Below are 15,045 nucleotides of genomic sequence, written 5' to 3'. Positions count from 1 at the left end.
GAAGCGTCGGTTAATGCTGCTTAGCCCTGGGCGGGGCGGGGCCAGCGAAGGTTTTGTGGGGAGACCTGGGCCCTGATTTCGACTTGCCACTCTCCAACTGCTTGACCTCGTGCAGGTAAATCAACGGCTCTGGGGCTACTTCCTTTTCAGGGAAATGGGGAAATCCGAATGTCCTGACACTCACTTGTTTTGAGAATTAAATAAGGCTGCTTCTGAGAACCCAGCCCTCTACCTAGCACGTGGCAAGTCTTCTGGGAACAGTCGCTGTCACTGAATATAGACCAGGAGGCTCCAGGGCAGTCAAGGTGCTCTGCGCACCCCCAAGTGCCAGGCCGGCGTCGCTGCTCGTTACCAATCAAGTCTGACCCAAACCCAAAGACCATTTTTCTCCTTTTATTAGAATTTTTTTTTCTCTCAAAATTTTTTATCTAAAAACAAACAAACAAAAAAAAAAGGAAAAAAAAAACCAAAAAATTATTGGAAACTCCATGGTTCAAGTGGGGAGAAAGGAGAGGAGCAGGGAGCTGACGCTCCGAGCCTCTCCAGAGAAAGTCCTCACCCTCGCAGTGCCCTCTCTGGGGGGAGAGCAGAGCCGAGACAGCCCCCCACCCCGGATGCCCAGCCTCGGTAGGGAGACGAGAGCAGAGTCACAGTGGTCCGAGGGCCAGAGAGGCTGGAGGGGCAGGGGCTGGAGGGATCACAGGAAGTAATCGGCCACGGGCTTCTTGGAGGGGATGCCCCGGGTCTCCTGGGGAGCAGCCTCGAAGATGATGAAATCTTTCTGGAGATGCTCATCCAGCTCCAAGATGGCTGCCACGTTCCCACAGCTGCGAGCGGGAGGGCGGCGTCAGAGGAGTGGGTCAGCAGGGCTCCCCGCCCCCACCTCGGCCTCCGGGCCCGGGCAGCTCACCGGTAGCAATAGTTGGGTGCCGACCACACAGTGAGCACAGTCTCATTGAAGTGCCACTTGTAACCTTCCATCACCAGTTGGTGGGCGCGGCAGATCATGTCAATGTCGTTGGCCGCATTGAACTGGGCCACCACGTCACTGCCGAACAGGTAGCCAGCCCCGCGGGGGCTCACGCCCCAGCCTGTTGTGTCTGAGGCAAAGGAAGGTAGGGATCGGGGGGGGGGGGGGAAGGGTGTCCTCAAGGCTTCTCTGGTGCCCACTGCCCTTCGAAAGAGAACACCCCATCCCTTTCTCCCAGTCAGGGCCTGAGTGTGTTCTGGGGGATCCTGGAGACAGGACAACAGATGCTGGAGCAGAGAAGCTCCAAGGAAGGAAGCATTTTCTGAGAGCTGGAGCTGCCCCATCATCAGAGTGACCATGTGATTTACTGGCCAAACAGGTGTACCCGAAAGTGAAAGGAAGCGCTGATCATGACCCCGTGGGTCCAGCAGGTGTGAAGAGGGCTGTCCCGGCCACCCTGGGAGGGGCGGCCAGGCAGCCGGGCAGGGCAGTGACCGAGCAGAGGCTGTGTTATCACGGAAGGAGCTCTGGACGGGTATTTGGGAGACTCGGCTTTCAATCCCGGCTCTGCTCCAGACGAGCTGGGGAACCCCACAAGAGGAGGGATCCTCATGGGGCCAGCATTCTGGGAGTCTACCCTCTGCAGAAGGCCCTTCTCATCGAGGGCACAGATGGTTTCGTCCCAAGCAAGCCTCTGAGCGATGATACACACGCCCAACCCCTCTCTGAGCTCAACGCACCTCCTCACCGAGGGTGCCGGTGGAGACCAGCCCCGCTCTGCTCTTCCCCACCGCCTGGCCCGACTGTCCCTTCCACACTTTAACCTTTAACTGTCCTTTTACCACAGAAGCCCCTCAGTGTCCTGCCAAATGAAGGGGAGAGCCCGCCTGCCCCTGCCCGCCCTCACCTTCGGGGTCAGACCAGAGCAGGTCACACATGGGCCCATCATGGGGCACCTCTTGCTTTCGGTCAATCGTCCGGATCTGGTCCAGGGTCTGGATAGAGGGGGAGAGGCCCCCGTGCACGCAGAAGATCTACAGGGAGACAAGAAAGGAGCGAAGGCAAGCTGGGCGCCGCGCCTCTGCCACGCGTCCCGTCCCCGCGGGCCCGGCGGCCGGCCTACCTTGCCATCGATGATGGCCGACAGGCTGAGGTAGTCAAAGATCTCAGTGCAGTAACGCCACACAGTCACCGAGCCGTACTTGCGCAGACACTCGTCGTAGAAGCCGTAGACCTGGGTGATCTGGCGGCTCTCGTGGTTGCCCCGGATCAGGGTGATGCGGTCAGGATAGCGGACCTGCGGGCAGCCCCCCACGCGGGGCTGGGCTCTGCGCTCTGTCCCTCTCTCGTCACCTCACCCACCCCTCCCAGACCTCCTCACTGGTGTCAGCCCCACCCCCGCCCCGAATCCTGCTGCATCCAGCGCGCGGGCCCACGTCCCTCCTCCGGGGGATTTGAGGCTGACCCCTCTCCATCAACCACGAACTTACTGGCTCCTCTTTCACCACTAAGTCCTTCCCCAGACCCCCAGGCGCCTTGTCATCTCGCCCACCAATGGATACTGGACCTAGGCGAACTCAATGCCCTGCCACTTTCTGAACATGGGGTGGGGGGCTTTCTTCCCTCCCCTCCCACGCACAGGGGGCCCATCAGACGCCCCTGAGCCGAGGAGAGCGGCTCTGCCTGCCCCCTGGCAAGTTGCACCCCAGCCACACAGCTCGGAGCTGGAGGCGGATGGGGCAGGAGAGCGGGCAGAAAGGACACAGACAGGTCAGGTCTGATGACCCAGCTGTGGGCACCCGAAGCCGGGTTCCCACCTTAAGTGCCAGCAGCAGGAGGAACGTTTCGACGCTGTAGAAACCGCGATCCACAAAGTCCCCCATGAAGAGGTAGTTGGTCTCAGGGACGTCGCCACCCACCTGCGGGGGGGGGAGAAGATTCTGCTTGGTCCCAAAATGTCCCTTACCATGGCAGCCCGTTTGCCAGTCAAGTGGCGGCCCTTCTTTCGGAGGGCCCGCCTAACTACAGGCCTCTCACCCACACTCCACGCACCAAGTTCAAAGCTTCCATTCTCAGTGAGAGGGGCCTTCCAGTCAGCCCCCAGGTCCCCTGTCCCCGAGTCTCCGCACACTTACTCTAAACAGCTCCTTGAGATCATAGAATTGCCCATGGATGTCGCCGCACACCTGGGAAGTGAGGAGAGGTGGGTCGGAACTCATGCAGTCTGAGAGCTCTGCTCCCAGGGACCAGCCTTCACAACACCCACTGCTTCAGGAGCTCCTTACCACTCCTGGCCGAGTCTCTACTTCTCAGGGCCAAAAATCTACTCTCCTACCCCGACTTCGTCTGGTCTGGAATCACACCCCATCCCACACAGAGTGCCAACTATTCTGGGGGGGTGAGCTAGAGCCAGGTCTTTCCAGCTAGACCTGTAGCTTCTGGAGGACCTGGCCCCTCCTCTCCCTGTTCCCCCCAAAGAACCCAGAAGAAAGCTACTAATAACAGAATACACAGGAACGTGTGGAGTAGAACCACTCACCATATTAAGAGGCCTTCTGCTCTGGCCAAGAGCATCCCCCCAACAAATCAAAAGAGCCTTCCCATAACATCCGTTTCATATAGCAAGGCTCCCTTGAAGCTGGGAGAGGGAGCAGATACACGGGGCTTTCTGGGCTCTCAGGGATGAGGGGGAGACCTTGGCAGCCCCCAAGATTAAGGGGAATGCCCACGTGCCTAAAAGCCCAAGCTAGGCTCTGATAGGACAGACGGTACTCACTGTGACCGGCGAGTCCACCCTCTGTACGTTGCTCTCCTCTACCAAGATCTCTCTGGAGACAGGAGAAGACCAGGGTCACCACAGCCAGGCCAGCCCAGCCCAATTCCACATCTTTTTGAGGGGAGGATATGAGGTAGCCCTTGAACCTCTAGGGGGCAAGAGTGAGGTGTGCAAGATCCCCAGGATGGGCTGACGGGGCTTCCCCAAGGCCAACAGGCCAGAGCCCCAACTCTAACTGCATTCAAAGCCCTTCCAAGGAGGCAGTGGCCTTCCAAGCCTTGACCCTCCCTGCTGCCCTCTGTCACACATCCAGGGCTCATTCCAGAAAACAGACCTCCTCTCCGCACAGAGCCCTCGGCTCACGCTGCTCCCTCGGCCTGGAGCGCTCTGAGACCGTGTCCCCCGTTGAGCTTACAGTCCCTCTGCCCATCACGGAGGCCTCGCCCAGACCGTCCAAAGGCACCCAGTCATCAGACACACCGTCAAAGTGATGCACTGTGCTTTTTCCTTATTTAGAGGGAGTGACAACTTTGTTCTTTCATTTCTCCCTGCAGCGGAGTCTATTACTACTTGAGGGTACGTGACATAAAACCACTTGGTCAATTACAGACAGTCAATGGAAGAGGTGCCACGCTTCCAGATTTCGACCTTGATGACAGCAGCAGTGACAACTCCAGTTCACGCCGTGCCCCGGGACCGTAGTAAGAGCTTTGCACCGATGACACAACTGAAGAGCCAACCCCAAAGGCAGGCACTGTGACGCCGCCTACTGCTCAGATGAATAAACTGGCCGCAGTCCTACCGGGGAGACTTGAACCAGGAGGCCTGGCTCCAGGGTCTGGCGCCTTTATCAAGGTGCTCTGGTGTGGGAGGGCCCTGGGCACTCGCCTACCTTTTTCTGCCAGCCTCCTGCTTGGAGACTAGGAGCTCCCTGAGCTCAGAGAACTCGTGGTTTTACCTATGTCCCTGAGAGTACTCTCTCTGACAAAGGCTGGAGGGAAGTGTGCTTGCTTGGCTTTGTGGGAATGGGAAGAGGCCCTGGCAGGGGTCTGAGGGACCATCAGCAACCAGGCCCTCCCATAGGGACTGCCTCTTGTGTCCTACATCCTTCCACATCAACTGCTTGTGATGATCTTCCCAGCTGACCCAGGGAGGTTCTTTTCATCCTCATCTGACAGAGAAACCGAAGTTTAGAGAAAAAAAGGGCAGGATCAAGGTCACAAAGCTGGAGAGTGAAAGAAGTGGAACTCAGGAGCCCAATCCCCTAAGAATTCGTGCCGGCCTCACCCACAGATTCCGGGTCTAACGCTCCCCACCCAGTGCAGGCAGGGCCCAGCAGGGTCTGGGAACAAGGGCCAGCCTCCGACCCCAGCTCTGTCACTCGCAGCACATCATCCGCACTCTCAGGGCTCACACCTGCCCACCTTTACTTCCGCCAACAAATGCCACCTTTAGGAAGTGCCTGCCAAAGTCCCAGTCCCTGTCCCTACATATGCAGAATCCCATTTGAGCTCCATAATAACATCAAAGTCTTGGAGAGCTAAAGTGACTTGACCAGGGTTACATTGTTTATAGATGACAAAGCTAGAATTCATAGTGAAGACGACCTGATTCAAACCCCCCACTCTGAGGCGCCTGGGTGGCTCAGTTGGTTAAGCGTCTGCCTTCAGCTCAAGTCATGATCTCAGGGTCCTGGGATCGAGCCCCACATTGGGCTCCCTGCTCTGCAGGGAGTCTGCTTCTCCCTCTCCCCCTGCTCGTGTTCTGTTTCACTCTCTCAAATAAATAAATAAAATCTTTAAAAACAAAAAACAAATCCTCTGTTCTCTTACTATACTGATATATATAGAGAGAGCGGCGACCAGCTCTCTAGATGCAAGCACTAGCTACCATCACCACCAAATCAATTCAGGCCCTCGGGGCAGGATGAGTCTTACAGGAAAAAAAAACGGTGCCAAGCAACAATTGGTTTAAGTTCCTAAAAATGCCACTCAAAACCGAGAGAACAGGGATGACTAAAAACACCTTGGGGCTGGTCCAGTCAGGGAAATTTTCTTTAGCTGGCAAAACACAGAGTCACAGACACGCATTTAAAAACGAGGCCTTGCCTGTTCGTCAAACAGGCCTTGTCTGGCCGCTGTGGGTCTGTCTGAGGTAAAGCCAAGCAAGAGGCTGAAAGCCACAAGTTCAGAACCCAGCTCTGCCACTTTCTCTCTGGGTGACCTCAGTCAAGTCAAGAGGCCTCTAGGAGTCATGCTAAAGGGAGCGAATAGTTCCAACCTCACAAGATTGCTGTGGAGAAGACAGAAGTTGCTTGTCAGTACGAGGCCTGTTGTATAACAGTGGGCCTGTTGTTCAGCAAATGTACGGTCGTTCTGCTGGCTCTTTCCTCATAATCTCCAGCGTGGTGCAAGCCGCAAACAGTACCTCGGGGGAGGCAGGTAAGTGGTCTCCTCACCGGTGCCCACACATCTCAGAGCCTCTACTCCTGCTCTCATCCTACTGGGAATGTCCTTCCTCCCTGGCCCTGCTCCCATCAGCTCTCCAAATTAGTTCCATCTTTCAAGGCCATCTTCTCTTAGAAGCCTTCTCTGGTGACATCAGTCCTTATCGGCAATGCCCTCTTCCTACACAGTCCTAACAGTAACACCTAAAGACTGCTGAGCACTTCCGTTGTACCAAGGCGCTATGCTAAGCTCATCCCAAGCACCAACTTACTGGTTCTTCACCATCATCGTCTTAAAAACTATTATTCCCACTTTACAAATGAAGACACCGTGCAGAGACCTCGAGATCACCAACACAGCCAGTAAGTGGCAGGGCTCACATTCCAACCTAGAATCATCACATTCCAAAGCCTGAGCTCTTAACCACCACATCATCCTACTTCCCATGGGCCTCCCTTCAGTCAGATTTAATTCTACTCTGGCTTATTTGCTACCATTTCACCCTGAACACGAGGCGATCCAACTGCACCATCTTGCATTAAGGCCTGAAGAGAGACAGGACATGGAGCGCTGGCTTCAGACTCCAACCCTTACTTGCTGGTTGACTCTGAACATAAGAGTCCTCACCTGCAAAATGGGGACACCACCACCCGCCTTTAGGGGTTGTTCTTAGAATTAAAAAGAATTTCATAAACTACAGAGTCTTTAGCTTTTCTGCCTTGAACTTCTGTGGACACTCCCTTTTATCATCTTATTCTTCAAGGCCTATCCCCAAAGTTCAGTTCCTCCAAGAAACCTCTGTTCCGCCGACAAGCAGGTGGTCTCCCTGAGCTTCCTAAGTACTTCTTATAACTCTCTAACGCCACTGAAAACACATCACCTAATACTTTTAAGTATCTTTCTCCAGGTCTGTCTTCTCCCAACAGGCTGGTTGCTCCTCGAGGGAAGTGGCCCTAGCCTGCTTCTCTCTGGGAAAGATTCCAGGATAAGCCAGGCCCCAAGTTCTCAGCGGGGTCTGCCCCAGGTCGGAACCCCTGGGCAGCGGGGCCACCCGGCTCACCTGGCCTTAGCGCACAGGGCCTTGACTTCGCTCTCTTTGATGAGCTCGCAGCGCCGCAGTTGCTCGATCTGCCGGTCCAGGTCGCTGATCTCCGCCATGGCCCACCCCCCCGGCGCGGGTCAGAGCCGGGGCCGTCGCCCCCTCCGCACCGCACAGGGGTCTCCTGAGAAAGGCGAAGACGAGCCCGTGGATCAGACTGTCCGTAGGGCGCGCCGGGGGTGGAGGTAGGGAGGCAACTCCATCCTGGAGCTGGCCCGGCCCCCCCACCCTCGCCTCCCGTCACATCGGCCCCGGGACCCCCAAAGTCCCACGGCCCTGGCCGCTCCCCGCTAACTCCCGTCGAACCCCGCGGTCCCGCGCTCGGGACGGTGGCCTAGAGGGGTCTCAGACTATTACCGCCGCCGCGACTCCGGCTCCCGCTCCCGAGCTCCCTGCCTTCCTCCTTCCCTACGCTTTGGGCCGCCGCCGCCGCCGCTTCTACTTCCGGCCCCGCCGCGGAAGCAAAGGGGGACCAGTTCCGCCGCGCGCCGGATGTGGCGTCATACACACCCTCCCCCTCCGGCGCCGCGCCCCTAGCCCCACCTCTCGAGCCTAAGAATGGAAATGAGCTATGGAACCGGATGTTGGCAGCTTGCGGGCGGGGGTGACCCGGGCCAGCGGGCCGGCGCTGCTCGGGCCGTTGGGCACCTCGGTCCGCTCCCCTCGGGTCTCAGTGAGGGAAGCAAGCTGAGCTGCGGCTCCGCTTGTAACTTCGTTGCACGCTTTGATTTTATGTTTGCGTCGGCCTCCCATTAGTCCCCGAGGGTCATCCCTGCGGCCCCAGTGCTTGGAACACGGCCGGGCACAGTAGGCATACCTAAGTATGTGTTCAATGGACGGAGGAATCCTGTCCAAATCTCTTTCCACGGCCCCGGAGAACTCTCTGCCATAGAGGACCTCTGAAGTGAGAGGCAGAAAGGAGGCCACCTTGCTCACACCTAGCTTACATCTCAGTCAACGTGACCTCCCTGATTCCAGAAGAGTCCCCGACATCCCTCAGTTGCTTCCTCTTGTCCGCCAAGTTGTATTCCTTTTTTTTAAGGAATCCGTTCTAGTTTCTCCACCTATCACTTAACACGTTCTGGAATTCACTCTTTTATAAAAGGTCCAAAGCCCCAAACTGACATTTAAGATGATGGTCTGTAAGCACACTTTGTGGTGTCTGAGCCTTTGCACAGGCTGCTCCCTTTTGAAAAGTCCTTTTTACTATCTTCTGTTGACCTTCCATTTTTATTTGCTTTACTTGGTTTCACAGAGAATTGAGGCTAGGCACAGAAGTGAGGCCAAAGTTTAGAGGAGCACTAAGAGTGGGTTTGGACAATGCAAGGAGTTTTAAGGACTCGGTCCTTTACTTCAATGCACAATGCAAATGTGCATTGAAGGAAAGGACCGAGTCCTTAAACTCCTAGAAGGTCCTAGTCAGTCAGTTCTATGAGCATCACTACAGGGATTCGGTTAAGTCCAGAGAGACCACAATAGTCAAGATTATTTTTTCTCTCTAGAGGTAAGCTCAGACAGGAAAGGGCCTCCTATCAGGAAATTCAGGAAATGGCAAGACTCACGAGGTCCCCGGTTATGACCAGAATCTAATTGAACAGCTCAGAAGAGCTGATGCAGTTACTGCTACACCTCAGCCTGGGTGACCAGGGAAGGGTCCAAGGTGTTAAGTGCAGGGCCTTCATTCTGGCTACATGGAATACAGCAGCTACGTTGGCTCAGGGCTTAACCCAGAACCTGAGCCCCACAGTTGTTTGTATTGCTGAGGCCGCTTTGGAAAGGGATTCCAGGTTTGTCAACGGCTTCCCCAGCCCAAAGAAGATTAAGAAGCCAGTTCTAATCCCATCTCCTGTTAAGATGGGAAAACAGACCAGCTCAACAGTGTAGATGAAGGACGTAGGTATTAATAATCTTGTCTTCATCAAGAAAGGGCAATCTCACGCAGTACGGCCTTAAGCGTGAGCACCTACTCATATAGATCACTTCTGTCTCCTGGCTTATAGCACTCGGGAAATGTTGGCTTTTGTGACGGTTTTTGTCACAGGGGCCTTCTGTATCTCTGAATTCTGGGTCTAAAAGTGCAGCTGAGCCTAACAGTTATACACATAGTCCCCAACTGTGAGCTTTATCAGGTGCTGCTGGCAAAAGGGGGCGAAGCCCTTGATGGTAGGAAGAAAATTTCACAAGCTCTCTTCTTGAAGCCCTGGACAAGCGTAAAACAATGTAGGAAGGTCCTCTCCCAATCCATTCGATTTTCTCCTGCCTTGCAAGGACAAACAGAAAGGACTCTTCTAGGCTCTGCCACCTCCCCTGGCCCTCCCCGGCCTGAACACCAGACATGGACAGCAGACTCCCCCTTAAATAGTTGTTTATTGGCAGTGGACTGGAAAGAGCGATGGAATTAGCATATACAGACAACACCACACACCAATGTCACGCGCGAGGCAAAGTGATGGGAAAGAGCAGCCTGGAGCCCCGGTGAGGCCCCCTCTTCAAGAGTGAGTGTGGGAGGGGGCAGGGGTTGGAGTGTTGAGGGGGCAGCCTTAGAACACCTCCGCTTAGTAGGCGTGGTTAGAGATGAAGAGGGACTCGCTGGCTGCAGCCCCGGCCTGACCACTTGGGGTGTACTTTCCTTGGCAGGCGAGGCTGTTGGCCTAAGAGGAGAGAGGAGCCAGAGTGAGGTCTCATCAGAATTCCATCCACCCCAACACCCTGCCCACCTCCATCCAGTCCCATCCGTACCAGGGCTCGCTTGACATACTCCTCCTGGGCAACCTTCAGGTTCTCCTTCTTTCCACCCCAGGCCTTCAGGGCAGAAGCCTGCAGGGCTCGGCCATAAGAGAAGGTCAGGGCCCACGGCTTCAGCAGGGGGCACTTGTTGATGGCGTTGAGGTTGATGGATGCCTCCTCCTCACTCTGGCCTCCAGATAGGAAGGTGATCCCTGCAGAACAAGGGGTAAAGTGGGGTAAGCGGTTGTAGGCAAAGACCTGGGGTTTGGTAGCAGCCTCTAGAAACTGACGTGAAAATCTGACCAAATGGGCTTAAAGACTGTGGGTGCAGTTCATCTACCTCCGAGAGGTCAAGAGGAGGATGTGGGTCTCACCAGTGACAGCGGGGGGCACTGTGCGGCGCAGGGCTGTGACAGTTGCCATGGCGATCTCCTCATGAGAATATTTCTGGGTGCAGGCGTGGCCTGGGGTTACCATGTTGGGCTTCAGCAAAGTGCCTTCCAGGTAGATGTGGTGGTCACTCAGAGCCTTGTAGACGGCAGCCAGCACCTACAGCAGAGCAGGGCCAAGGTGGATCGGGGTGGAGTTGGGGGCGGGGTAGGGACAGGGGTCAGCCCCAAGGCCCCCGGCCCAGCTGCCCAGCCACCACACTGCCCAGGCAGGCAGGCACCTTACCTTCTCGGTTACATACTGACAGCGCTTCAAGTCGTGGTCCCCATCAGGGAGGATCTCAGGCTCCACGATGGGCACGATGCCATGCTGTGGAGTGAGGGACAGGGTAGCCATGAGGCCTCCTAACCTGGAGCCCACCCACAGCTCTCCACAGTCACCAGCAATCTTCTGTCCACAACGACAGAGACTCATGGTTTCACAGCCCTCAGTGGACTGCAGGAGACAGGCATGTCCTCCAAGCCACCCACACAATCCCTCTTCTGCCCCTCTGTTCACAGAGCCCTCGAGTATCCTCCACCGGCCCAAGCCGGAAGCTTGGTGAGGATCCAGAACAGATGCCTTTGGGGGGGAAGGGGGGATGTATCCTGACAGATGGGTGGCAGGCTAGCTGACACTCTGGAACAAAAAGGAGGTGGGAGGTGGCCTGTTGGGGACCCGCCGGCCCACCTGCTGGCAGATGCTGGCGTAACGGGCCAGAACATTGGCATTTTCCATGATGGCAAGGGCTGAGGGGGTGTGTTCCCCAATCTTTAGCACACAGCGCCACTTGGCGAAGTCAGCTCCATCCTTCTTGTATTGGGCACAGCGCTCAGACAGCCCATCCAGCCCTGGATGGGGAGCAGAAGAGTCAGAGCATGGTGGAGGATGGGATGGGTGCCACCCGGAGGGGTAGGTCTGGAGGGCAGGGAGCAGAGCAGTTCTCACCTTGGGTGGTAGTCTCGCCATTTGTTCCTGCCAGAGGTACCACGCCCTTGTCCACCTGTTGGGGGGGGGTGGGCAACAACGTAAGGCGGGGGAAGGGACCTCTAGTACTCCACTCTGCCCTCAACTTTCCTTAATCTCTCAAGCGGTATCTCGCTTTGCAAACGTTTTCACGTAGTTACAATACTTGATCCTAGGAGGGAAAATACATGGGGATGTGATCGGACAGAGCCTGGGCTCCTAGCACTTACTAACTCGGTGAGCCGCACACATCACTGCCTTGGGCTTCTGGTTTTTTTCTCTGTACGATGAAGGGAATACCGTGCTCTGAGAATTACAAGGATTAAAAATGCCAAGCAGGGGCACCTGGCTGGCTCAGTCAGTGGAGCCTGTGACTCTTGATCTCAGGGTTGGTTGTGAGTTCAAGCCCCAGGTTGGGTGTAGGGATTACTCAAAAATAGAATATTAAAAACAGGCCAAGCAGGTCCCCTAAGTTTGTAGCTTTTCTCACATATGCTTTGGAGGTGATCTGGGGCAGACCCCACCCAACATCCATCCCCAGCCTACTACTCTGGCCTTCTCTCCCGGAGCGCTCTCTCACCTCTCACATCCTGAGACCCCGCCCCCTCACCTTGATGCCCACAACACCGCCCTTGGATTTGATCACTTGGGGGAAGGGACGCCCATCATCTGTCTTCTGGTAGAGAGTCTCGTGGAAGAGGATGACGCCCCCGATGCAGGGGTTCACGCGGTCGTCGGCGGTCAGCAGCAGCTGTCGGTAGAAGCGCCGGTTCTCCTCTGTGTTCTCAGTGCCGATGGACTGCAGCCGCTTGGCGATGCTCCCTGGGAGGGGGCAGCATACAGAAATAAGGGGGTCAGCCGGTCACCCTTGACCCTAGGCTCTCCTCCTACCGCGTCCTGCCCGTACCAGTGGACTCATCTGCAGCCAGGATGCCCTTGCCCGGAGCCACGATGCGGTGAGCGATGTCAGAAAGCTCCTTCTTCTGCTCCGGGGTCAGCGCTGGGTATTGGTGGGGCATGGTGCCAGTCAGTTCCTGGGCAAAGGAGGCCGATAGGGGAGGACTGGTTAGCGGGCACTCACTGTGGTCTTCCAACCAGCAGGGCCCCTTGCCTGGAGGTTGGGATAAAGGCTCCCTACCTCCCCTGCTCCATACAGGGAGGTATCTGACCACTTCCTGTCCCCAGCCCTCCCCTACACCCAACTTCCCTATACTAGGCCTGCCTCCTGTACCTTTCCTAACACTGTCTGTTGCTGGGTGTTTCCCAGCTGTGGGTGGGGTTGCGTACTGGCATCTGGGGCAATGCAATAGGCCAGAGCCATGGACAGACGGGTCATGTAGAAGCCGGACCCTTCTGGCTTGCGCTCTGCCATGGGGTCACCTTGCCTAGAAGCAGAACCGAACTGGAGTAATTTAGAATTTAGAGGGGGTACATAGGCAGAGGGCCCAACCCAAGGACCCAGGGAAGGGAAAGTTCTGTGTTTCAAGTCCCACAGCACAAGGGCCAGAGCTGAGATTAGAACCCAGATCTTCTGACTGCCAGGGCCTTCCAATCCACCCAAGATCCCAGGGCTGGCCTAGGCTCCAAAGCCTCAAGGACATCCCAAGGTCAAGCTTCTCCACCAGGGTTGGGGGAGGGCGTTCGGAAAAGGGTGTTAGAAGAAAGGGCAGGAGGGTAATCAGAAGCCCAAGAAAGGGCAGCAGAGGAAGTCGAGGCCGGGGTGGCGGAAAGGGGTAAGGTATGCCGATCTCACTGCTCATACAGGGTGAGAGAATTGTAGCGAGGCAAGCGCCCCACCCCTTCCCCTGAAAGTGCTCCTGTCTGCTCGCACGGCTGCAGCTGTTCCAGGCTCACCATCAAGGTCACCCAATAAGGAAAGACACAGAAAGTGTTAAGGGCCATCAGGCGCCTCCAAGGGGTTTCCCCTCCTCGCCGGGGGTGCCCACCTCCCAGGGCAGGGCCCAACCACGCTTTCGGGAACCCTGAGTCAGTTTTATGAGCTGGCCCCCATCCCTTGCTGCCTCTTAGGATCCCCGCAGAGGCAAGGGGGCCGTAACGCTTTGCACCTGGGGTCCCGGCAAGTAAAGGAGAGAGAGAATGGCCCTTCATCTCGTCCTGCTTCCTCCCTCGCCATGACGCAGCGCGCGGAGCCGCTGCATTGCGCAGCAAACCGAGAGAGCTCAAGCTGGAGAGGGTTGCGGAATCGGGCTGAGAGCTTATGTGTGCGTGGTAGTGGGGCGCGAGAGATGCTGGGACCGGGGTTGGGGGAGGGGGGGCCGACGGCCCCCAGGATCCTTCTCCACGGTCCCTGACCTTCGCGCATGGCGAGGGGCGCTCACCTGGCACGGGAGGGGGCGGGTTTGCGGGGTGCGGCGGCGGAGGCGGCGGGCCGACGAGCAGACTGAACGAGCGAACGCGGCAGTCGTTACCAGGACCCTGGTTCTGCGGCGCGTTCCAGGAGGAACGCAGCCTATTCAGCTCCCGAGGGGGCGGCACAGGGGGCGGGCAGGAGGGAGGTGGCGCCGGGCTTTATAAGGGCACGGCGCCAGCCTCCGCCGGGTTTTTTTCCCTTGAAGGGGGCGGGAGGCGCCCTGGCGTCCAATTGCAGGCGAGGATCGGTGGAGAGGCCGCCCCCGAAAGGCGAAGCCCGGAGGCGGCGCTTGGGCGGGGACAGCGCGGCGAGAACACGATCCCTCCCCCGGCCCCCTAGGACGTGACTCGGGCCACATCCTGCGGGTCGCCGGGGCCCTCCCCTCCCTCTTCCTCTCCCCCCCCCCCAGTTGGCGCGTTCTGGGGCGCCGTGACTCAGCCGACTGGGGCACCGGAGGAGATGGGGAGGGGGGAAGGGGGTGCAAGAGCCTGAAAAGATGGAGGCTCAGCCTCCCCGCCCAGCCCCCGCCGGGCGGCCCGGGGCAGCCCCAGTTTCCGGCCGGCGCTGATGGCCGCGTGTGTCACGCTGTGGCACACCCGGAGGTCGGGCGTCGGCCGGCCTCGCCCGCAGGCTCTCCTTGCGGGCTCAGGGGCGCGGGGCCACCCCTCCCTGGGTCATCAGTCCGCGCGGAAGAGCGGCTGCACCGGGAGGAGCCCGAGAGGGCGGCGGGGCAGCGGTTCCGGGAGGCCCGCCCGCGCGGGTGTCCGCGCCCCGGCCGCGCCGGTCGGGCTCACGGGCTCTGGGCCCAGCGGGCCAGCCTCGCCGCGCATGCGCAGGCGCTCTCCGCCCCGGGCCGGCGCCGACCGACCTGCCGCCGCCGCCACCGCTCGTCCCCCCGAGTCTGGGGACGCGGCGCCAGAAGCCCCGCGAAAACGTCTCCCTGGGACCTGACTTCCCCCTCCAAATCAAACCTGTCCCTAGCTGGTCAGCCCCCAGATACATTCCGAACCCCCTCATCCTAACCTGGACCCCGTAGGCCGCCCGCCCCTCCCAGCCCCCGCTGCGTCCCGCCGGCGCCCACCTGCGAGGTGGCAGAAGGAGCGGGCAGAGCCTGGTCAGCAGCGAGTGAGCCGGGCCGCTCCCGGGCTGGGTTATAAGGCGGCTCCCGCCCTCCCCCCAGTCCACGTCTGCAACCTCCTCCGGTGACCCCTGCCCTTTGCTTGCCACGGATCCGCTGGCAGGGACCTATATTTAGGGAAA

At 57.9% G+C, this 15,045-nt stretch overlaps 2 protein-coding genes across 3 annotated transcripts; both read right to left on the bottom strand.

Moving 5' to 3' along the window:
- Positions 1–378: 378 nt before the first annotated feature.
- On the bottom strand, positions 379–7,745 carry PPP4C (protein phosphatase 4 catalytic subunit). Its single transcript, XM_034988944.1, has 9 exons — positions 7,650–7,745; positions 7,254–7,416; positions 3,747–3,798; positions 3,106–3,156; positions 2,788–2,889; positions 2,094–2,267; positions 1,878–2,004; positions 911–1,100; positions 379–827 (listed from the first exon to the last, which is right to left on the bottom strand). The coding sequence occupies exons 2-9, from the start codon at positions 7,349–7,351 to the stop codon at positions 698–700; spliced, it is 924 nt and encodes a 307-aa protein (XP_034844835.1). The 5' UTR covers positions 7,352–7,416; positions 7,650–7,745; the 3' UTR covers positions 379–697.
- Positions 7,746–9,640: 1,895 nt separating this feature from the next.
- Positions 9,641–15,025, bottom strand: ALDOA (aldolase, fructose-bisphosphate A). 2 transcript variants are annotated; one of them, XM_034988939.1, is made up of 9 exons: positions 14,867–15,025; positions 12,322–12,448; positions 12,025–12,236; positions 11,397–11,451; positions 11,139–11,299; positions 10,695–10,778; positions 10,394–10,568; positions 10,032–10,231; positions 9,641–9,943 (listed from the first exon to the last, which is right to left on the bottom strand). In XM_034988939.1, exons 2-9 carry the CDS (start codon positions 12,431–12,433, stop codon positions 9,848–9,850), a joined length of 1,095 nt encoding a protein of 364 aa, XP_034844830.1. In that variant the 5' UTR covers positions 12,434–12,448; positions 14,867–15,025; the 3' UTR covers positions 9,641–9,847. The 2 variants fall into 2 exon arrangements, with proteins under 2 accessions (XP_034844830.1, XP_034844831.1); XM_034988940.1 differs by lacking the exon at positions 14,867–15,025 and adding an exon at positions 13,754–14,347.
- Between the last annotated feature and the right edge of the window lie 20 nt (positions 15,026–15,045).

Source organism: Mirounga leonina, unplaced genomic scaffold (genome assembly GCF_011800145.1).
Source record: "Mirounga leonina isolate KUSES-001 unplaced genomic scaffold, KU_Mleo_1.0 Mir_454, whole genome shotgun sequence".
In the NCBI taxonomy this organism is placed as follows: domain Eukaryota; kingdom Metazoa; phylum Chordata; class Mammalia; order Carnivora; family Phocidae; genus Mirounga; species Mirounga leonina.
Note: the sequence above shows the minus strand (reverse complement) of the source record. Positions and strands in the feature narration are given on the sequence as shown.

What these genes read in the sequence shown, in the direction of transcription:
- ALDOA (XM_034988939.1), bottom strand. Translation starts at nt 12,433, where the DNA reads ATGCCCCACCAATACCCAGCGCTGACCCCGGAGCAGAAGAAGGAGCTT. An exon ending in GCGGTGTTGTGGGCATCAAG is followed by an intron (nt 11,452 to 12,024) that starts GTGAGGGGGCGG and finishes CCCCCCCAACAG; the next exon opens with GTGGACAAGGGCGTGGTACC. An exon ending in GTCAGTATGTAACCGAGAAG is followed by an intron (nt 10,569 to 10,694) that starts GTAAGGTGCCTG and finishes GCTCTGCTGTAG; the next exon opens with GTGCTGGCTGCCGTCTACAA.
- PPP4C (XM_034988944.1), bottom strand. Translation starts at nt 7,351, where the DNA reads ATGGCGGAGATCAGCGACCTGGACCGGCAGATCGAGCAACTGCGGCGC. An exon ending in GCTCTGGTCTGACCCCGAAG is followed by an intron (nt 1,101 to 1,877) that starts GTGAGGGCGGGC and finishes CCTTTGCCTCAG; the next exon opens with ACACAACAGGCTGGGGCGTG. An exon ending in GCACCCAACTATTGCTACCG is followed by an intron (nt 828 to 910) that starts GTGAGCTGCCCG and finishes TCCCGCTCGCAG; the next exon opens with CTGTGGGAACGTGGCAGCCA.